Source organism: Falco punctatus, assembly GCF_963210335.1.
Source record: "Falco punctatus genome assembly, chromosome: 7".
NCBI lineage: Eukaryota > Metazoa > Chordata > Aves > Falconiformes > Falconidae > Falco > Falco punctatus.
Window position 1 is genome coordinate 24,485,537 of NC_137587.1, and position 23,685 is coordinate 24,509,221.

Genomic DNA, 23,685 nt, shown 5'->3' on the forward strand with positions numbered 1-23,685 from the left:
TGAAGCCAAAATCAGATATGCCTTTGTATGTAGCCAGACAAGAAGAAATATTTCACTCCGAATTAAACAAAATAGTACTGAAGCACAGAGGCTTGGCAAAACCTTTTCTCAGTGGGCTGTCTTCACAGAGACCCTAGGTAAATTGTCAGTGTCTAGCAACCAGGAAAGAGAACTACTATTAAAAAAAAAAAAAAAAAAAAAAAAGAGAGATAAAACAGAAGCCACAAAGGACTAGAAATAAAAGAATGACAACAAAGATGGCACAATACTGTGTTCAGTTTGAGGCCCTTCACTATAAGGCAGACATTGAGGTGTTGGAGTGTGCTCAGAGAACGGCAATGAAGCTGGTGAAAGGTCTAGAGAACAGGACCTACGAGAAGTGGCTGAGGGAACTGGGGTTGTTTAACCTGGAGAAAAGAAGGCTCAGGGGGACCTTATTGCTCTCTACAATTACCTGAAAGGTGGTTGTAGCGAGGTGGGGGTAGTACGTCTCTTCTCCCAGATAAGAAGGGACAGGACAAGAAACAACAACCTCAGGCTGGGCTGGGGGAGATTTAGATCGGATATTAGGAGAAATTTCTTCACTGAAAGGGTGGTCAAGCATTGGAACAGGCTGCCCAGGGAGGTGGTTGAGTCACCATCCCTGGAAATATTTAAAAGACATGTAGATGTGGTGCTTAGGGACATGGTTTAGTGGTGGACATGGCAGTGTTAGGTTTATGGTTGGACTCAATGATCTTAAGGGTCTTTTCCAACTCAGACAAATATGATTCTAAAGTGTAGGACGGAAGCCAGCATCTAATGGTAAAAGAGAAAGCCAGATGTTACTGTGGAAATATATGACAAAGGTGGAATTAAAATACGCTGGTATGACAGAAACAGCAGCAAAGTCTACTAAATAAAACTGTTGAAGAAAGGAGACAGTATCTGAAATGGAGCAATGAAGCATACATATGTACTTGTACATACACATATATATATACACAATATATATTACAGTTGTAGGTGACTCCTTTCCAAGGGGAACAGAGGGTCCAGTATGCCAGACAGACCCTCCTCTTAGGGAGGCCTGATCTCTCCCTGGGGCCTGAGTTAAGGACGTTACTAGGAAACTTCCCAGCCTGGTATGGCGCTCAGACTATTACCCGTTACTGCTCTTCCACTTGGGTGACAATGAAGCCACAACGCATAGTCCAAGGGTGATCAAAAAATATTTCAGGGCCTTGGAACAGTTGATAAGAAAATCTGGAAATGCACAGGCAGTGGAAAAGCATGGACAGGTATCCTGGGAAAAATATAGGGATGCTGCCCAGTTGTGTAGGGATGGGGTCAGGAAGGCCAAGGCACAGCTGGAGCTGAACTTGGCAAGGGATGCAAAGAATAATAAGAAGGACTTCTACAGATAGGTCAGCCAGAAAAGGAGGGTCAGGATAGTCCTTCCCACTGTAAAAGAAGATCAGGTTTATGACTACCTGAGGAACCTCAACATAGATAAGTCTATGGGACCTGACAACATGCATTCCAGAGACCTGAGAGAGTTGGCTGCCATGACTTCTTAAATACCATGGAGGGTGGCTTGGCAGCTAGGTTAAGTCCCTGGTCACTGGAAAAAGGGAAACATCGCACCCATTTTTAAAAAGGGTAGAAAGGAGGACCCTGGGAACTACCGACCTATCGGCCGCACCTCTGTGCCTGGGAAGATCATGAAACAGACCCTCCTAGGAGCTGTGCTACAGCACATGGAGAACAGGGAGGTGATTCGAGACAGCCAGCATGGCTTCACCAAGGGCAAGGCCTGCCTCACCAACCTAGCAGCCTTCTACGTTGGAGTGACTACCTCAGGGCACAAGGGAAGAGCTACAGATGCTGCCTATCTGGACTTCTGTAAGGCACAATCCCCCACAACACCCTTCTCTCTAAACTGGGGAGCTATGGATTCCATGGGTGGACTGTTTGGTGACTGAGGAATTGGCTGGATGGCCACATCCAGAGGGTAGTGGTCAATGGCTCCACATCCAGATAAAGACGGGTGATGAGTGGTGCCCCTCAGGGGTCCACATTGGGACCAGTACTGTTCAATATCTTCATCAATGATACAGACAGTGGGATGCACTCTCAGCAAGTTTGCAGATGACACCAAGGTGAGTGGTGCAGTTGGCACACCCGAGGGATGGGATGCCATCCAGAGGGACCGGCCCAAGCTCAAGAAGCAGAAAGCAACCTAGGAAAATTATTGATTTTTGACTTTGTGATTAAATTTTTAAGAAGAAATAGATCAGTCACCACCACACTAAAATATGTTAAGTCTTTCAGCAAAATTTAAAAATAAAACAGAAAAATAAACAAATTGTTTTAGTCAACCCAAAATATTTCCTTAATACACAGTGAAGTGCTTGCCTTTGTATTGGAGGCCCTACCATTTAATTTTAGTCTTCCTTTTTTAATTGATCTTTTTTTCAATTGAAAAATAATTTTGAAATTAAAATGTTTGGGTTGAAACTAGTTTTTACTTATCAAAACCAAATGCTTAGATGTTTTTCATTTTTAAATTCCCTTTAAGCACTTCAATGAAATTGATTTCTCAGACATGTCAATGGACCTGAAATACTGCATTTTGGTGAATTTCTCACCCATTCTCCTGAGAACAACTGTAATTAGCAGAAGTGTTCCTTAATTCTTTTATGCCTTGGTTCTTTATTGTTCTTCCTTGTAAGGATTCCCAATGTAGAATTGCTTACACAAGATCAAATATGTTCTAGATAAAAGTTGGAAAATATGATGATCTTTGAACCTAGTCTCTTTCCCAAGCACTGAGTTGTGTATTGTAGCCAATTGTCTTATCACTTTCTTTGAAATTAATATAGAAGTAGGATCAAATATATAAAAGCACACTTATTTTTATTGCTTTCATGCCTCTGAAAATGGCATTTTAAACTAATGAGCTGGAGGCTAGAAGTGTGAAATATTGTACTGATTTGGCAAGAGAGTAGTTTTCATTAGCAGACTGACAACAAGACAGATGATGGATTTGACAGATTCAGCCAATGTTTTCAAGAACTCATACAATTAATTGTTCTAAATAACAGGTATTGCAACACATTGGACTGGAGAAGAGAATTAAATCATACAAAAAATGAAAGGGTATTAAATGAGGAAGCACTGAAGTTGAAGGCCCACTTGTTAGCACTGCACCTTCTCTCCACACCCCTCCCAAGCATACAGCTGGCTCCTGTATGAACACAGCTCTTTGCAGACAAGCCTGGTACTGCAGGCTGGGGTTAGCGGGGGTTCTGCATCTCCCCGCATACACAGCCCCAGTACTCCCACCGTTGCATACACAGCCCCAGTACTCCCACCGTTGCATACACAGCCCCAGTACTCCCACCGTTGCATACACAGCCCCAGTACTCCCACCGTTGCATACACAGCCCCAGTACTCCCACCGTTGCATACACAGCCCCAGTACTCCCACCGTTGCATACACCAAGAAGGAACCTGTAGCAGCACAAGCAAGCTATCAGGCTACAACAAGGCTTTACCTTTGGTCAGATCCTACTGTCCATACTGTTTCTCCCTCCTCCAGAGGTCAGACCCTCCTCGAGGCTATTTAACCACTTAGAAGAACGAGCTACAGCTGCACATCATGCACATCGTCCATGTCAATCAACCCACCGCCTTCGAGGCAAGGCCACAGCTGCATGTTATCAATGTTAATCAACCCACTGCCTCCATTCCTCTACAGGAACCCACATGGAAAACATACTGCTATACAGGTGAAACAAGATGGAGTTTTAACAACTGCCTTTTTTAACTGAAAAACTGTGACCCTTTAAACACTGCTCACAAATTTACAGTTATTAGTGATCTTGGTTGGGACAGCCTGTAGATCAAGGGGAAACAGGAAGACAAGGAAGAAAAATAAAATGCAGTAATTTGCGTGTCTAGAAAATACTGCTTTGTATGCTCAGTTCTTAGTGCTCTTGTACATATACATCTACATGTACGTTCATGCAGAAGGCTGTATGTATGTGTTTATTTATACCACAGAAAGCTACAGTAAGGCAAGACTTTCAGAAATTTTAGCCGTGTTTTAAGGAAGCACTATCTCCCTTTAGGCTTTGTATATCTAATCCAATACTTATTTTTTCAAAAAAGTTCAGAATAAACAAGCCCCTGTAGACTTTATAAGAAGTATTTCAGTCCTTGTGCATCTATATAAAGATCTGGACACACAGAAAAATTAAGTCAATGTCTAGGTAACAACTTGTTTTTGAAAGCATAGCTCAGGGCCAAACTGAAGGTTGGAGCCATAAGAACTATCATGTCATCAGATTAGTTTTCAGGAACATGAGCTATCTTCTGTAGAGCTCAATTCTATTTTATTGAAATCGATGAGAGATTTGCAATTGACAACAGTGAAATGAGGTCAGAGCCACAGCTGATATGTCTAATTAATAGGCTACATCCAGTCCATCTGTCCCACAAAATGTCTGAGAAAGAGCATAGGGTAAAACATCTCCATCCTGAGTAGGTGCTGTTCAAATCCTGAATATAAATAACAGTGGGAGCACTCGGAGAATTTCATCCTCTGAAGTATCTAAACATTTGCGCCAGCACATTTCATCAAGTTTCCATATAGAGGCATTTTGTGGGTAAATTATAGAGTAAAAACTCAGATGACAAGAAATCTGTGGGTGTGCTTGTTGTACATATTGTGGCAGATCCTGAAAACCCACTCTCCTATGTAGATGCCTGAACCCTACCATGAAACACAAAGCTAATTTTTTCTGACTCACCTAGGTGTGTCCTGTTGTCTGTTGGCTAGGCACATAATACATTTTGGCAGTCTCCCTTTCAGCTTTGTCTGGACAATACAGCAAAGGGCTTTAGGACTCCTACTCCCAAGACCTAAAACCACCACAACCGCATGACTAAAACACTAATCCTGTATAATAAATTAATTCTTAAGGCTCAAATTTGTTCAAAAAACGTTGACAGGTTAACTTGTATCCGCAGGGCTTGATGCCAGGTAAGGTATTTATTATTTGTGCCTCCTACATTAACTCTATGTTCAATTGACTAATATTCATCTTTCTACAGCTACTATAAAACTTGTGTAAGTTCTATACTATGTGCTGTGCCTAAATTTAGAGAAATCAAATCATACACTCCCTGATCTGTACCAAACTCATACTGTTTGGTGATCAGGTGGTACAGACAAACCATATTCATAACTGTGGAACTGTAGCTTTAGAGAAGTGAAACTTAAGATGAAGACAAAGTATCTATAGAAGAAGAATGTAGGAACAGTCAGGTTTGGAAAGGAGGACAGGACCTCAGCTGTTTTGTTTGGTTATTTTGGGGGGTTGGGTTTGCTGGGTTTTGTGTTTGGTTGTTTGGCGGGGTTGTTCTTTTTTTTGAGGGGGGGTGTCTGTTAAGTGAGATATTGATGAAGTCAAAAATCAAGACAGGGATCTCTGTAGCTTGCATGCAATATTTCTACTACTATGAACAGAATGGGAGCTCTGCATCTGTTCCATTTCATATTACATAAGCACCATTTATATTAAGTGTACATAGGATTGTGAAGCACTTACAACTGTTTCACTGATCAAATCACAATGCTAAGCAATTACCCAGACTTCTGTATTTTCAGACGTAATAATGTTTCAGTGTACTATTCCACTTCAGTAGATTTATTTTGTAGCAGGGTGCATACACACACACACACACACACACACACACACAGACCTGCCTGTTAACTGTGTGCCATATATCCATAAGGGTAACATCTCTGTTCTTTATAAACCTGCCTTGGGGCTGTTTTGTAGCACCGAGACCAACAGAAATGGAAGAGCCCACATCAGTGTCATTAAACTCTCCAGAATATGGTGATCATATCCAAACTGCCCACTGGCCCACACTGACCGCCTAACCCTGCCTGTGAGCTGGGAGAGGGGCTGCCCGGCCAAAGCCAAGGTGGGACGGCTCCGAGGCAGACCTGCACACAGAGGGTTGAGCTCCGGGCTCAGACACCTGATCTGCCTGTCTAATTCACTACCATAGACGCAGTGATAGTGTCTCCTAGTGGCTATATTCCTGAAGGAACAGCCCCAAACCCAAACTTCATACCTGGAAGTCCCACTCTTCAAAAGTACATAAAATACAAATGCGTTTCTAGATTTTTAGAGTATCTAAAACAGCATCACTCAAATAGGTAAAATAAAACAATTTCAACACTCAAGGTTTAATATCTGAGTTACGAAGTTGTCAGCTGATTTAACATCTAAAGTCTATCTCTAGGTTACGCATATGCGGGTTTTTCTAAAGAAGAAGTAGCAAAGGTATTGCATTCTTTCCTTTTGAAACAGTAACACTAAAGAGAGAGACGAGAGCCAAAACAAAGCCATTTGAAGCAAGGTGTTCAGGACTTCGCTCAAAGGTCTGAAGACAAGCATGGGCATCAATTGGATCAGGCTCAATCTCATTTAACCGTTAGGTCCTCTCAGACCCTGTAAGACCAAAGGAAATTCTTAAATGCTCTGCTACAGTAAGTCTCCATAGGTTCAACATACCACATACTGAGCCCTATGCCAGACACCACAATCTATGAACTAATGTTGCTGGATATCTGAACCACGCTGAAGATTCATGAAAGGTGATGTCAGCATAGATCAGAAGGCCACTTCTCCCGGCAGCACCCTGTCTGCAGTCACAGCCAGCAGAGGATGTTTAAACAGAGAACATAAAAACAAGCCATCCTGAACAGTATCAGTACTTGATTCTAGCCATTCCTCCTGGAACTTCCTATTTTCTGTTTTCAGCACCAGCTAAACATCAAAAATCCATCTCGGTAATGAGATCTGTATCAGGGGATTTTGTGAAAGGCAGACTTAACAGTCAAGATACAGACAGTGTATTCAACAGTAAGCCAAAGCCCCACTAGCTGGAACTACCAAGAGGTAGACCCAGAGGACACGTAGGTTTGATTTTTGCCATGCTGGGGAACGTTTCCTTTCTCATTATCAACTGACTGAGGTTTCTCATTGTCCGCCATCCTCTTGGAACAGAAAGATTTGGGCAGCAAATTTCGATACATGGGTTAACCCAGTAAGACATTGAAAGAAAAAATAGGTGCAAACAAGGAAATCTTTCAAATCCTGGCTCTAAGTGATCACTGCTTCTTAACATAACACGGAACACAGATTTGCCTTCCTCAGTGTGTATATCAAGGCCTTCTGTTGTCCGCCTTTTGTTTTCCACCTTTTGTTGCATCCTGTCACACCCCTGACATCTCCACTTTGGGGATTTTATATAAGCTCCCCTGTTAGAGGAGAAATAACACACTGCAAAAATGGCTGTGGTTGGAGTAGCTCTATCACAACAAAATAAAGCCTTTATATACTTCAGATCTTGACTAACGTTATCTATCTGAACATTCCAAGAGCCACCAGGCATAAACCTGGAGTGCATACAGTTTGTCCCCACTTCCAGCAGGTCTTTCTCTGTGTATTTGTGTCTGCCTGAGATAACTGCTCTGCTTGCGGCAACAGGGACCTTCTGCTACCTTTTTCCCACTGTGCCAGTGCTGATGGAAAGCCTGCCTTGAACAAGGTCTGGTGGTATTCACTTCCTGATGATCCTCATGGTGCCTGAGTTTGCTGACCTTTAGGCCAGAATATAAAGCTTATCTCCATCCTCAGCTTTTCACTTGAGGGGAGGGGAAGATGACAATTTTGTTTTGGAAGAGGTTCTCACTGGTAAAAAAGGGATTGACAAGTGAAACGCTTCCCACTCAACTTGTTTTCCACACCTCCTTCAGCTACTGACAAGCACTAGTTGAATCATACCAAATAAACAGTTTCAGCTTGTCTTAGTCTAGGTAAGTTTCCTAAAAAGTTTGAAAGCAAAGCCTAAAGTTTTGTTTCTTTTGTCACCCTGTCCAGTAAGGAAAGCAAAAGCATGCATCTATTGAAGCCTTTCTGTTTCTGGCACTCTGATTGTTTTTAGCCCACTGTTCAGCCAACTTCTTTTAAAAGCACCTCTCCTTCTACGCACATTTAAAACCTCCTTACATCCAAAGTTGAAAATCCCTCTGACACAGCCACCTCTCATCGCACCTCCTCTTATTAAACCCCTGCACAACAGATCCCACATTCCCCCACCGGTCTGAAACAGGCATAGACATCTACAGCCACCTTATGTGGGAATGAAAATAACAGGTGACCGGAGCACTCAGAGTTTGAGTAGTCCAAGGAATACAGAAGGGACAGAGAAGAGAGAGGCTGGTTCCTTCATCTCTGAGCTCCTTCCTCATGGCTCCAATTATTTGTTGACAATATCTAGTTAAGTGACTTCATCATCAGAGGAAATGCTACAGGGCAGAATAAACTGCTGGGCTGCTACCAAAACAGGAATGTACAAATTTAGAGCAGAAATTCCCCACAAAGGCAAGGCAGTAGCAAACAGTAAGTTAGTTACCTTTGTCACAGTCCCGTGAAGAGCCAGAAGAGCCCCACAGATTTGCCCTCTGTCAGATCTGGGGGACAGTCCTTTTTCTAATGCAACCAAAGCTAATACTTTCTAACCTTCCACACCTCTCAAGCCAACTGCTCAGAGGCCACTCTGCAGAGAGCCAGTTCCCTCCTTTGTCCAGGTAACGGGACACTTGCGTGCACACCCTCCCAGACATGTGTCCAGTTATTTAAATCAGCTCAGCAAGTCTTTCAGCCTGAGAGACACAAAAGCAATATAAACAGAGCTTCCTTTTGCACTCTGTCCTCAGACAGTCCTATCCAGAGCAGATCATGCTGATACAACCTGACAACATCCAGGGATAAAGGGGAGGCTCACACCAGATGCAGTCTAATACTAGATAGTATTATAAGAGGGCAACCAGAGATCAAATAAATGTTTTCTTTTCTTTCTTACTACCAGTTACTCTGTAAAGTGAACAAGCCCCCAGCCCCATCAGAGCAGCAAAGCGGCTGATCCTTGCAATCCTGTCATGGGTAGGGAGAAAGGTTTCCTTCCAAGTAACGCTACCAGGGCTGAAGTGTGCTTGCTTTTCTTTAAAACTCTTGTATAACCCTTTGCCCTTCCCAGCATTTCTCTTGCTAGCACTGTAACGGATTTGGCACAAAACTGCAAAATTGCAAAACTCCTCAAGAAGTTAGATTTGTTTGTTGCCTCTTTAAGGGGGGGGGGGGGGGGGGGGGGATGGGACACGGACAGCTCCTCGATTCTTTTTGAACTATTGATGATGATTATTATTATTATCATTATTATTATTATTATTATATTAGGAGGCAGCTCCCCCCTCCACCTCTGAGTTAACCATTCACTTGGACTCTTCTTTCAGGCAGGTGGTTTAAGCTTCATCTGCCCTCCAGGGGTTAAATAAAGAAGTGATGGGAGGAAAACCAAAACCTTTCCAGTGGCTCATATTTGAAATTCTTTTTTCCCTCTCCCTCTCCTAAATGGGGCTCATCTGCTTCTCGTTTCCTCTTGCTCCCTAATTATTCCGTTAGGGAATGGCGAGGGGCAAGGATTAACAATGAAGCAGATGACAGGAAACTGTTACCAAAAGCACAATGCCGGACCCCCCCGCCCTCATCCTCCCGTTCCTCCCTCCCAAGCGACGGTCCCCTCACCCTTCGGTCGATGCCATGGTCCCGAAAGCCCCCCTGTCTTCTCAAGAGTCCAAGGGATTATTTTGGACAGTAGTGCGCGAAGGAGGCTGGCTCTCTGGGATAACCCTCGCCCGCGTCTCGGAAGGAGCGCGCAGTTCCGTGTAATCCCGGCGCTCCGCAGGGCGCGGATCCGGCGGCTCGGCTCCGCCGCTCTCCCTCCCGCCGCCGCCCAGCGTGGGCTCCCCGTGCCCGGGGACGGGCGCTGCTGCCCCCGGCCGCCCAGCAGTGGCCGGCGGGGCGCGGAGGCGCTGGCACCCGGGCTGCGATCGCCGGCGCCCTCCCCTCGCCGTGGGGTGCGTGTGCGTGTGTGTGTGTGTGCGTGTGCGGGAGGTGGGGGTGACTTCACATCGGCGCGGTGCTGGCTGAGGCTGGATTGGAAGGTTTTAGCCCTCGAGCCGTGGATTTGCAGTCAATCCCTCTCTATTTTAGGCACGGGCTGACATCACGAGCCGTTGTTACTCCTATAAATCCCCCCAACCGCTCCTTGACAGAAGCGGGGTGGGGGGTGGGGGCAGCGGGGCAGCGAGCCCCTCGCAGGGGGAGGGCCGGGCGCCGCCGACCGCGACCTGCCCCGCTCGCCGCGGGCCGCCACCGCCTCCCCAGGGCAGGCCCGGCCCTCCGCACCGAGAGGGCCCGCCGGGACCCTGGGGAGCCGGCCGGGAGCGACGGGAGGGAGCGACTCCCCCGCCACACACACACACACACACCCGGTGGGCGCCCGACTGCCGCCGCATGCCCCTCGTGTTCCCCGGCGTGCGGGCCGGCGGGAGGGGGTCCCACAGCCCGCCCGGCCCAGGGGCCCGCCGCTGCCTCCGCGACTGCCGGGCCGCGCCCCCGCGACCGAGGCACCTGCCCCGCCACGCCGCGGCGGCAGCAGGCTCCCCAGGCTGCGCGGCACGGCGCGGCCGCCGCTCGCCGGCCCCAGCCCGTTCAGCCCGCCGCGGGAGCCGCCCCGTCTCGCCGGAGCGGCCCAGGCCCCGCTGTCAGCCGCGGCAGGACCGAGAGGGACGAGGGGGGCACGGCGCGGAGGCACCGGGCGCACGGGGCCACGGCCCGGCGGCCACGCGAGGTGGTGCTGCCCCCTGCCGGGGAGGAGGGGACGGTGCCGCGGCAGAGGCCCCACCTGCCGGCGCGGCGGGACCCCGGCCGGGGGGCCGAGGCCCGGCGGCGGCGGCGTCCCCGCCGGCTCAGCCCGGCCGCGGGGCAGAGCTCGGGCGCGCCGGGCCCGGCCCAGCCCCGCGCCGCCGCGGCCCCGGGAAGAGGGACCCTCTGCCCGCTCGCGCCGCCCGCGACCGCGCCTAACCCGCACCGCGCCGTGTCCCGCGCCGCGTCCCTACCTGCCCGCCGCCGCCGCGCCCCGCAGCGCCGCCCCGCCCCGCCCCGCCCCGCCCCGCCCCGCCGGGGGCGCCACGGCCCGGGGGCCGGCGAGGCCGAGGTGCGGGCGGGGCCTCCTGCCGGCGGGGCCGGGGGCGGTGCTGCCGGCGGCCGCTGGTGCCGGACGCGTCCCGCTCGCTGGGGCAGGAGCCGGCGGGAGCGCAGGGCTGGCGGCCCCTGGCCGGAGCGGGGGGGCGGGGCAGCGCGCGGGGGTGCCCTGGTGCGACGCCTCCGCCTCACCGCGTGGCTCTTGGGAGGCCCAGCACGCTTTATGCTGGAAGCTTCCAGATGCTGCTACCAGCCGCAGGCAGGCCTGGTAGCCCGCTGCCCGGCCCGCAGGCTGCAGCCCGCCCTGTTGGCAGTCGGGCACGAGGTTCTAACGCACCGTGGTGCCGGGGCACGGCGTGCCCATGCCATGTCGAGACCCTGTTGCGTACCTTCGCGTCCATTTCCCCCAGCCGAAGCTCTGCCTGCCTACCTCGGTGCTGCCTTTCCACCCAGGTCCGACCGCCCAATATCCCATTTCACAGGGAACAAGCGTTTCTGCCGCAGCCTGTTCCCTCTGCACCAAGGAAGCAGCAAAGGAAGCCAGCAGCCGTGCGGGAAACTCCCTGCCAGGCCAAGGAGCTGCGAGGCTGCAGGGGATGCACAGCCGAGCCAAGGACGCCTGACCCTGCCTGCTGCCTTCGCTCCTCCACGATGTCTTTCATGCAACTGAGCTGATTCCAGTAGCTGTGCTTAGAAATGGCAGCATGCAGCTTAGTATGCATTCCCTAGTCCTAATTGATTACGCATTTTTTTCTTGTAAACCATGGACCTAGGTTTTTGAGCGAAACAAGCTGCCAGGGCAATTTCATTAGAGTCACTGAAGGTGTGCCTGAGAAGAGTGTGTCCTTCAGGATGTCCCATTTCCTTACAGTGCTGTATTTCAGCTAAGCACCCTGGCTTTTGGAAGTAATTTAATGCACCCCCAGCTCCAAAAACACACAAAGGGAGAAGTATAAATCCATTGGAGTAAGTAAGGATGCAGAGACTGTCTTGCTCTTTTTTTTTTTTTTTTTTTTATAGCAATACCTTTACGCTTTTCCAAAATGCACAGCTCTTTTCCTTGGAGGGAAGATGTGCTATTTCACACCCTTTCTCCAACAGATGGCATAGATCCTCACCTGTTTAGAAAGAGATGTTTCAAATAGTTATTCATCTTAAAAATAGATCCTAGCTATCAAAGGAATTAGTGATTCCAGCTCACAGGTTGGTTTTTTTGAAACGTTCATCCTCCATTTTTCCTCCTTATTGGTGTTAGATGTTAACCCCTGTTCTTCTCAGGCTGTAAGTGTGGAACTACTGTGGGTCAGCCTACCGGACAGGACGGACAAGCTGATTTGTAATTCCTACAAATACTAGTCATGGTACAGGTGCTTGGGTATGTTGATGTGACTGCCCACCTGCCCATGTGAATCCAAGTGTCATGTAATACTAGAAATAAAACATTATGTTTGCATTTAGAAATAAGCCAGATCTGAATCTAGGATTCAAACATCACTGAGGTCCAGAAGTAAGAGCAAATGCTACAGCTAATTCCTCTTTCTATAAAGGACTATGTTAAAATCTGAATCCTGGGGTTGAGAGAAGCCTGGCTGTTTTCTTGCTTCTGTTTTCTTTGAAGAGTATCATGACTGTAAAAAGAAGGGGGGTTGAATTCTGCTGTGCATGCACAGCTGTAGCAGCCTCCTCCTGTGATTTTCATTCCCTGAGTTCCTTCAAGTTTCTCTTCAAGAATATACTTTTGTGTGATACACTGCCAGTGAACAGCTATGTTGTTGCTGCCCAAGCCCAGAAATTTTCAGCTGTTTGTTGCCAGATCTGTGAGCAGTTTGAAGCCAAATGGGGATGGGATTCAACGCGAAGAGGAGTTAGAGGATCAGTAAATGCTAGACATGGCTGATATTTAGTAAAAGTAGAAGAGTGAGGGCTAAAGCTGGAATTAACGCAGACTTCTGCAAATCTGTGTGGACTGCCTAGTTCTCTACTGGACAAATACTAGAGGGAGAAAAAAACATTTAGGACCTCTTCTTCTCTCTCAGTTGTGGCAGCAGAGAACAACAATGCTGTAGAGAGCAATGCAGTTATGATGTCATAACTGAGAAAAGAATCAGCTCACAGACCTTTATGATTTCTGTTTTAGAAGATAATTTCTCTTACCATTAGAGTGTAGAGACTCTCATTTAATGTAATTGTGGAAGAGTTCTGACTGGGCAAGCCAGGTTCCAATAAACAATCCTATTCCTTTCTTATTTAATTCTATATCAATAGTGTTAGGAAGAAACACATGTTGACTTTCTGCAAGTTTGCCCTTCTTCAAAACTGTCACCTAATTGCCTCTAACCCCTTTCTCTCAGCGGGGGAGTACCACACATTCACTGGCATGTGTTCCTCCCAGCAGAGGAACGAAACCCATCTTATTTTTCACATTTAAATCAGAATTTTTGCTGCTGTTGTTGCCATGCAGTTTGTTAGCCAAGCATAATCACCTGGCAGGAGGAGACATGCAAACAACATAAAAAGAAGCAATACACTTTGGCTGTAGCCCTTAAACTTTTTTATTCAAGCAGCACCCCCTGGTCCTATTGCCAGTGAAAATAAGAAAATTGCAAAAATCGTAACACATTAAGTCTTTCTGGCCAGGAAAGCAAAAAATAAATTACATGGAATGACCTCCAATACTAAGTGCACTTTTAGCAGCAATTTTCAGATTCAAAAGTAGGTGGAAACTACTGAATGCTAAGAAACTCTTATTAAGGTTTCACAACACCAGCGAATCACCAGAGCTGAAATCAGACTTCTAAGCTTACATTTGTCATAGCCATGCAATAGGCTAGGTAGAACACAACTACAGGATCTGAGTCCTTCTTGGTGAGAGTACTAAATCCTTTCATCAGATCCCCAGCCTTCACATCCAAATATTTCTGTGAGCTGGTTCGGGCACTGCGATAACTTAGAGGTTCTAAAAATTCCAGGGTGTCATAGATGGCTTATCCAGGAGTCATTACTGATGGAAGACACTCCCCTGTCCCTGCTCCCCAACCTTTGCTAGGGCTCATCTCTAGTCTTTAGCCACAACTGAACAGAGAATGATTTAGTGAAAGAACAGTGATTAAGGACTATGAGGACACCAAAGTCTCTCCACTGGACAACATTAACAATGGGAGAATCTTAACACTTTGATGTCAGTCCAATCAAGAAAAAACTCTGCTAAATTTGAGACTTGGACATTATTCTTCACCCTGAAGAGCTATAGAGGAGTTGTCTTGCCACAAAAGTATGTGAACTGTTGGAAACAGAAGTTTTCCTAAGGTTTTCATAGGTCTTTGAAATAATCCACATGGAAAAATCTTTCTAAAAGCATATTTCAGGTTTTCATCTTCAGAATATGAGGTGGGAGATAACTCTCCTGTACATTTCATTGCAGTGGTTCATGTACAACAATCACAACATTGGATGTATTAAGGAAAAAAAAAAAAGTCTCGTTATTTATTTAGTAATTGAATATTGTGTTAATTCTGCCTTTCAGTGTGCCTGAAGAGTCCCAAGTGAGAATCACATGCAAACAGACAAGGGCAGTAGAGAGTCACTGGAGTTTGACACCGGTAAAGCAGCAAGGCATCTAAATAATGTCAGACTTGGATATATAGGTTAAAAAAAACAAACCATAGTTTATTTAAATGTGTAAAGTACTTGGGAGGGAAAAAGATTACATGGTATTATGGCAATACAGACAGCACAAACTGTAACAACCTCATCCATCATAATGAATACACACTACTCTTTCCAGCCTCCTAATCTGCTCAGATCTTTGGGAGAGGCTTGCCATCGGTTTCTTTAGGGGACTCCACACTACACAGTAATTTCAGTCAGAATTTTCTGTCCTGTTCCTGTATGTCAGACTCAGGAGCAGAGCATCATCCTCCCACCAGGGGAGGCAGGTGAAATATGGCAAAACCTCTCATGCACTAAGACCATCTGTCAAGGGTTAAGTAAAAGTAGCCTGATGGAGCATCTGATCTCAGGACAAATTGCCAGGCTGTCTGCTGTCTGCCTTAACCTTATCCAAGATGTGGCTCATCACTGGGATGAGAAGCCTAAAGCAGCAGAGACTGAGAGAGATATTATGATAGTTATAAAATGCCATTTCCAGACACAGCTTTTTATTTCAGGTTCTTCTCAATCCAGTCTTTGAAGGGAAGAGCTTTGGTGTAGCCACTGTAGAGTTCTAGGCTGCAAGTTTTGTCATAACCCCAGCTCACTAATCCCATCAGGTGCCATCTTAGCTCAGGAGATGCTTTTCCTGGCAAAGTTATGGCTGCAATCCCACCAGTTTCAGCAGGGCAGATATTAGAAAAGTCTGCGTGGTCCTGTTTGGCACAGAACATGCTATCAGTGATGCTGATTTGTATCCCGTTATCTTCATACTGTTGCTCACACAACAGTGAATCCACCATCCGAACAGTTCCCATGCGGATTGTGTCATTCTTGTATCCGGGATCTTTAATGTCAGCCAATACCTTCCAGCCGGTAACCACTATTTTTAAATCCTCTGTGGATGAAGTCAAGTCATGAGAAGATGACAAGCAAATGGGTTGAACACGGCTGCTGATTCTGGCTTTGTCCAAGAGTTTTATGATAGCTATGTCAGAATCAAGTAATATAGGATCATAATTGGGATGCACTATGATGGCAGAAATCTGGGGAGGAAACAGAGCAGGAAGAATTGTAGAGTTACAGCAATGGCAAGCCAGCAGAACTCTTTCCGTGCTACTATAACACATATTTATTCCACATACTTCTCCTCTACCCCCACTCCCAAAATGTTCTTTCCCCATAGTGCTCACTCAAATGAGAAACATACAAAGAGATCAAGCATCTTCTAAGTTTTTTTGGCTTGGATTTCAGGACATTTTTTATTGCATGAAACTCTCCCTAATAAAAAGCAGTGAAGGATATTTTCAGCAGAATGGGGAGTTTGAGTGCAGATCAAATGTTTCCACTGTTTACTGACAAGATTTCACCTGCCATGTCAACTTCAGCCTGTAGCATGTGAAGTGGGGTGGGGGAGCTGCGAATTAAAATGTTGTCTTCTTGTTGAAATTCAACCATCTTCCCACCAAAAAAGAATACTAGCAATACATTACATAATGTTGGGGCCAAACTTTTAATGCTGGTCACTTTGATGAAATGCTACAAGACTGTATAGGATTCTTATAAGGAAATATTGTAAAAGATATTTCCTTAGAGGAAAAGTCTGAAAAAGCTAGAATTAGAGAAACTAAAAAGGGGGGTAACGTGAGGTGTGTGTGATCAAATTAACTATGATTTCTTAGATAAAATCCATTAACTCACAACCACACACACTCCAAGAGGAGACACACACAGAGCCAAAATTGATGTATTTCTCCTCATTTTGACTTCAACCTTTCCAGTCCAACTTGAGAAAAACAAACCACTCTGGTCAGCTTGAGGCGCTATTTTTGAGTCAGACATAAACTTCTTTTGAGTTTAGAGCTATACAGCCTTGGGGCTGAGATGTGAAATGTGCTCATGTCGTCAAACCAGGATCTAAAGCACAAGTGTTTCCCTTGTAAATTATGCTAATCACTTTTGACAGTAGCTGGCATCTCCTCTACTTTTTTCTGGAAATATCACTCAAGACATTATAGCCCATGGAACCTGAACTATTTTCTTAGCGATATGTGTCAGGGATGAACATATCAGTTGGACAGTGTCAGGGGAATTTAATGAAGGCAAGTGCCCTCCTTGTGCCATGAAAGTTCAGTCAGATATGCATTTGATATCTTTAGATATGCATTTGAAAGAGCAGTGTGTAAAACAACATATTGGTCACAGGATAACCTTTTTCTCCCCATACAAGATGGAAGTGATCAGCATCTGTCTGTACTCATCATTTTCTGCTCCCAGCAGACTTACTCACCCGCAGGTTCTGGATGGTCTTTTCATCCCTGTCATCATCTCTGTAGAATTTCCCCAGAACCACCTTGAGCTCTGCTGTCTTGAGCACAATGGTCTTGCCCAGATCAGTGACGCAGTGAGCTGCCACCACCACAGTGCGCTCGTTCACCAGGGCCCCGCTGCAGATAAGGATCCAGGCCCCTTTTCGGAGGCTGTTCTCCTTCACCCTGTTGGCCGTCCGATAGATTGCTGCTTGCCAAGGCCACCTGGTAGAGGTCAGCGTCTTCTGAAGGGTGATGTTTTCTGCTTTTCCACAGACTGAGGAAACAAGAATGAGTAGCATCTTTTCCCCACCACAAAATCTGAATATCACTCTTGATTCCTGCTTAGAATGTGCTAAAATCCTAAAATGCAATGGTTAGCATGACTGACAGCTTTCTAATTAACCTCTGTCTCCAACCTGCAAAATTATAAGAGTATTTTATACAGCTTTAAAAAAAACATTTTTTTTCAATTTTTCCATTATTATCTGCATTACTGGCTGAAGTAGGAATGTGGATTTAGCACCTGAGCTGGTGAATTTTCATGACAACCTTATCAAGCTGCACTACAATGAGATAACGGCATAAAGAAATGGAAAGAACACCCCAGATTCTTGCTTATAATAAAACGCCATAAAGACAGCAGTGCACTAAAACTTGCCCCAGGAAGTCACAGAGTAATTGTGGGGTCTTCTAGAACTGACCTTTGCACAGACGAGTTCATGCCTATGAGAATAGGCTTGTCTTGCAACAAGAACCTTGAAGCAAATGCACCTAAATCAACAGCTATCCTAGGAAAAAGAAAAAGCACTGCCTTGTTGTAGGAATATATTACCTAGGCTTAGACCCGGGGTGAAATCTCCTGTATTAGGAAAGGTTTCCTTCAGTTGAAAAAGTTACATCATGTGGTCACATTTTTTAGTCTCTCTCTTAGGACATATTTTTTTTTTTCCCCTGGGATGTAGTGTGTGCATGCCCATAGTGACAAGGATTGAATGCAATACTTATCAGTACATGAGATCACCTCAAAGCAAAACCATAAGCAAGAAATTTACAATTTTCTTGAAGTTAGGATCTACTTTTCACGGTTTGCCTGAAGTCAGTAGTGGGTTGTACCAAATCTTGGGGTGTTCCTACCCTGAATTACTCTGTGCACTAGCTCTGGTTAAGATTTTACCTGGACTTACAGTTTGCAATATGAACCCTCCCTCAGCAGGTTATATTAAAGGAAGAAGAGCCTCTTTAAAATGCAGGCTCTCCATTCTATTGGAATCATCATTAAATTTTGATGGTTTTGTCAGTTGGGTGCCAAAGTATAGACATCAAAGAAAAATCACATTTGCAGTAAATAATTCTAGGAAAACATGAAGTGATAGTAGGAAAATATTTTCAAATCGGGAAAGAAACTCACTACACCTTTTGCTCAATAAAAAAGTAGGAAAATTAATGGCAAATTGCAGTGATGAAACCTTGATTCCTTTACCATCAACTGCACAAGTTCTACTGGTGGATAAAAAGAGCCATATATCCTCCAAGCTTTATTTCTCCAATCTGCCAGCTGGTAGCATAGGCAGCCTGCACTGCTGGGACTCTCTAATTATCTAAGATGAATACACGTCCTGTTCCCCCACCCACCCAGAAATGGGTGCATTTATTTTCCCTTGGAGACTCACTTGGAATACACACAGGGGCTCTCCCACTCCATTTTCCTGTCTTCAGACAAGTCCTCCTGCTGCTACCCAGGCGGCGGTAGAAAGGAGAAATGCACTCATACTGAAGCTGAGTGTGCAGATGCTGGTACCCTGGGGGCAGGTCCCCAAATGGCAGTGCTGACTTCTTGGTTGGATAGATTTCAAGCTTTTGCTTGCTGAATGCAGATGAGTAAAGTTGATGCAAAGGTGTTTCCCTGTTTCAAGTCACAAAGAACACAAGCTAATAATAATATAAAAGTAGTGATTACCATAACTTTATCACCAGCTGTGTTAAGTATCATTTAAAAGCACATGAAGTTTGCTTCTGAAAGAATAAGCAAAAATATCATTCCAGCATAGTGTAGCAATACTCCCATTTACATCCCAGCTATTTTATTTACATATATATATATATATGTACCCATATAAAAAAAAAAAAAAAACCACATATTTTTAATTTTTATAAATTTTCTATTTGTGTCTTTTTCATTTTACAGTTTCTGGATAGCAACCAGTTGCCTCTGAATGTGGAACAGTTTTTGACATTCACAAAAGGACTGGAATACCATGTTTTTAAATAAAGAAATTACAGTGGAACTTGGCATTGCCGTAATTAACTCTCACTAGAGAGGAGCTAGGCACATCTTTTCTCTAGTGAAGATTTTAATAGGCAGTATTAGGAATCAATTCAGATTAAATCATGTTGATAAAGTTGCTTGATTTAGCAATTAACTGAGATAATTGCCTCACCACAGAGATTTCATAATTGCAATAATCACTAAGCTTCCATTTAGAAATTGTACTGATTAGCTGAAACATGGCACATAATTAAAAAAATAAATATACGCACCAGCCTAGATATCGACCATAAGCTTGACTACAGACATATCTTCATCACTTAAAAGGTGTCCCTTGTTCTAATGGTTAAAAGCACATATCTACAGAAAAAACTATTTACATCTGAAAAATTCATCAGGACATTAATTTCCCCTGAGATTTCTGGTACTGCCTGCATCCAGAAAAGCCATAAGAATGTTTTTTTCACACGGTAATTCCATTTTTGATCACAGAGAGATACAAACAGCCTCCATCATATAGAATCTGTGAGGCGATACATAACAGCACTCAAGGAAAATAAAGTTACTAGAAACAAGAGCAATGGCAAGTTTCTTGTATTTTGGAAGAAGGGCGAGAGCTGCTGTGGTCATACTTAGACTGTTAGGGTCCCATTTCTTACTCACATGTGACCTTGCAATATTGCATAATCCACACTTCGCCTCACTGTTTATCTATGAAATGGAGAGTCTGCTTCAAGGGATAAAAACAGTCCATGAACATGAGATGCCATCATGCTGCTATGGAGGTGGAGGCATGTATGCACTTTCATATAGCTAGTGTTAATATCTGAAATATTTAGCATAAAAAGATGTGTGTTCAAAAGTGAATTGAGAAATTTAAGCAAGAAAAATCCCCTGATGGCTACTAAGGTCTCCTGATGGCTTCTCAGGGCCATCTCTACAATCACACATCACAGAGCTGGAGAGTGGGAGAGTATTTGGGATGTACGTGCTTGCCCTGATCCTATAGTCTTCTCTAGGTGTCTGCTACTGGGCATTGCCATAGACAGGATGGACTTTTATTCTGACCTGGTATGGCGGTTCTTAAGAAAAAAGACGAGGACAGCTCTTGCACTGCATCTAAAAATAAATGAATGATGTACTGCAAAAAAAAAAAAAATATCTGAAATCAGAAATTACTACTTGGACAAAAATGAACCTGAACATTGCAGCATAACTAATTCAGATTTGGTTTATTTTAAGAAATCAGCAGAAGGGTAAGCCCAGACGGGGTGTGATCTTTCATTCCCTCCTCCCCTCCTATTCTACTTCCTCCTTTCCCCCATGCCCACCCCAAACACAACTTTATATTGATTGTGCTATGTTGCTTTGGATGGTGAAACCTAATGTGAGCAGATTACATTGCTATACCCCCTTCTCTCCTTGTGCTCTCCCTACTCATTTCTTCACTACGAAAGCACGTGTTTATTTTAAGATATCATTAGCCCCAAGGAACTGTTCTCATAGCCTATCACAAGCTTGCAAGCCTAATTCTGGCATCATCTGATAGTTTGGACATATCTAACTGTGCATTTCTTCCTGGATGCCTCCAGCAGCTTGCCAGCCCATGCTTAATCAGACCTCCTCTTCCAGCAGCTCTCATTGCTCAGTTATCAGTGGAGTCGCAGGAACGGCTGCTCAGGCAGGCTAAACACACAGGGTGGAAAGGAGAGGAGGGGAAAAGCAATCACATTTTTTCTTTAAACTGTAGTTGAGATATTGCATTCTCACCTTGACTGAACCTGCATTGGAAGCACTTTCTGTCTCACCAGGTCAGAGATCTTTGGCTCTCTGCAGGCTAGAAAAAATATAATGTTGCACAGTACTTTTCCACATTCACAGCTCAAGTGTTATGGTTCATATACATTTCTACTTTTTCCTCTCACTAGCTATAGTGGACTGGATTAAGAAAAGAGGCAGTAAGTTAGGTGCATTAAAATAAAGATAGGCCCTAAAACCTAAAGCCTTGGAAAAATGCTTCCACACAGATCTCCAGATTTATCCCATTTACAATGGTGGAAGCAACAGATCATCTTCTGCACTGGCACTCTCAGCCATGGATGAAGATTTGTCCATCATTGTATCTGAATGCCAGTTTACACTACTGCAGCTGATGGTTTGGAATCTGAGCAAACTTTTGCAATAATGGAACTATATAAAAAATAGTTAATTTCAATCTGTGTAGCCACACACAGCTAATCCCCAGGACTCAGCATACAGAGAAGGGCTGCAGGATGTTACAGACTTCTGAGAGTCTGTTTGGTTGTGCACCCATGGAAGGAGCTGGAGACTGATTCAAAGGAACATCTCGGAGTTACCTGAATATGCATAAAATAACAGAAGGGAGATCCAGGATTTCTGATTTTGCATATTCAGTTTATTTACTTTAAGCAAGCTTTATCAGTTCAAATAATTCAGCCAGGATCTCCTTCCTGCTGCACACAGTGGGAAAAAAGGAATCTTGCAGGATGGATTTTATCTGTATGCCTGAGCACTTGTATTCTGTGGAATTTAACAATATCTAGTTCTTTGTGATGACTTTTATGTCACTATCAAAATTAACATCAATAAAGATGCTCTCCAGAAATTATCATCAATAAAGATGCTTTCACAGGTGATTATGTCCTTCAGGAAGAGAGTATTTCCATCTAAAATAACAGAATAAAGCAAATTCCCAGGGGACAGACATATTTCCTTATATTATCATTACTTCAATTAAAAAAAAGATCCATTAAAATATATGTCAAACAATTGCTTTGGGAAAATGAATTTGGCAGTTCCCCAGCCCAAATTCATTCATCCATTCAGGGTTTCAGACACACTTAGAGTAGCTCCAGGTCAACAGCGTAATTCCCTTTCTAGCAAAGGATTTAAAGATGTGTTTCAGTGTTTTGGTGAATACAGATAGTTTAGGCATGTCCTCAAGTGGTTTTCTGAACCAAACCTTCAAGGCTGCAATCTACAGGCTTGGTCTTTTACACTCATGACTGGTCCCTGATTTAAAATGATTGTGAGAGGACAGCTGGGCCCTATGACAGCAACTCTGATGAGACAATTATTTCCTTCTATTTCAATTCCCTCCTGATCTTCTTTGATTTTGACCTTATGCAGGTTTGATCATAGAATGAGGGTAATAGGGGTCTTAAGGCACATTTCTTTCCGTGTCTAAAGATGGAAACATCTTCTGGAATCACTGGCATCTTCTCTAGCTGACTTTAACAGCCAGTAGAGCTGGCAAACTAAAAATCTCAGTATCAGGTGTCAGTCAGATGGCTTATTCTTAGCAAAAATAATTGGTGAGTGTAAATTATATAAATCAAATTCCAGTAAAACCACAGCAACTTTTGTGAGTTGCGGTAATAAAAGAACATAAACTACCTTTAATGCAGATGGGCTGCTTCCCTGACCATTCTCCATCGTCTTGGCAGGTCCTCTGTTCATTCCCACTAAGAACATACGAGTTGTTACAAAAGAAAGCAATGACTGTGCCAATTTTTGCATAGCGTCCATTCAAGAGCCCAGTGTCTTCTACTACTCTTCTGTAGCCATTGAGTGGGCCACCAGGATCTGAGCAGTTTTTTTCATCTAGAACTAATGATAGGGGGGAAAAATAGTAACCATTTTATCAGGTTCACAGCATTATTTTCACCCATCAGATTGCTTGGCATTTCATTCAGATGTTACTACACAATCTACACTTTGTGAAATTTCCCTTTTCAAGACCTGTCTGGGATCTCTGTTTTCAAAAAGATCAAATATTAAAGAAAGAAGTGATAATATACAGATATCTGCTTATAACACACACTTTAATCTTCACTGAAAGCATAAGATTCTCAAATCGTTAGAAAGACCTTAAAATGTAGCTGACAAGCCTGAAACAGAACCTTGACTTTACATGATGTTAATGTCTCATTAACATTAACAGGGCTACTTCAAGATCATAAAAGGATGCACTTAAACTATTTGCAGGAAACAGGCCCTTGGTATTCCTTTCCCATTTTCCCATTTCTTCACTGGATTTGGATAATAAAACTAGACTACTTAATTTTACTTTTATGTTTGCTTGCATTTTGGCTTCTTAGCATTGAAAGAGAGATCTCAATAACCCAGGGAAATGCAGGAAATCAAGGGGAACATATATATACATATATATATATATATATATACTAAAAATTTACTATAGAAAGATTACTCATGCTAGGTTCTGCCTACAGAACCCCTTCTGCTTCCTCCTTCCCGATATTTTCCCCTTCTTTTTATTTGTTGTGTTTTTTTCTCTCAATAAACTTTAACTTTTGGCATAAAT

General features: G+C 44.3%; 2 protein-coding genes across 5 annotated transcripts in view; both read right to left on the reverse strand.

Annotated features, from left to right (window-relative positions):
* SLC1A2 (solute carrier family 1 member 2) overlaps nucleotides 1–11,415 on the reverse strand; it is a 90,549-nt gene extending 79,134 nt beyond the window's left edge. The window contains exon 1 of one of the 3 annotated variants that reach the window (XM_080395482.1): nucleotides 11,030–11,415. Coding sequence is in view for 1 of the 3 variants with exons in the window: in XM_080395479.1 (XP_080251605.1) it covers nucleotides 9,654–9,670 (17 nt within the window). In the remaining 2 variants the exon portion in view is untranslated. Of the gene's footprint in view, nucleotides 1–8,481; nucleotides 9,197–9,653; nucleotides 10,049–11,029 lie in introns of those variants that run through there. The other 2 variants (XM_080395479.1, XM_080395481.1) reach the window with 2 other exon arrangements.
* A 291-nt stretch (nucleotides 11,416–11,706) lies between these two features.
* PAMR1 (peptidase domain containing associated with muscle regeneration 1) overlaps nucleotides 11,707–23,685 on the reverse strand; it is a 65,153-nt gene continuing 53,174 nt past the window's right edge. For both annotated transcript variants that reach the window (XM_080395478.1, XM_080395477.1), the window contains 5 exons: nucleotides 22,758–22,970; nucleotides 21,111–21,177; nucleotides 18,745–18,977; nucleotides 17,053–17,348; nucleotides 11,707–15,808 (listed from right to left, as the gene is read on the reverse strand). In XM_080395478.1, coding sequence (XP_080251604.1) covers nucleotides 15,272–15,808; nucleotides 17,053–17,348; nucleotides 18,745–18,977; nucleotides 21,111–21,177; nucleotides 22,758–22,970 — 1,346 coding nt within the window. In that variant the 3' untranslated portion in view covers nucleotides 11,707–15,271. The remainder of the gene's footprint in view (nucleotides 15,809–17,052; nucleotides 17,349–18,744; nucleotides 18,978–21,110; nucleotides 21,178–22,757; nucleotides 22,971–23,685) is intronic.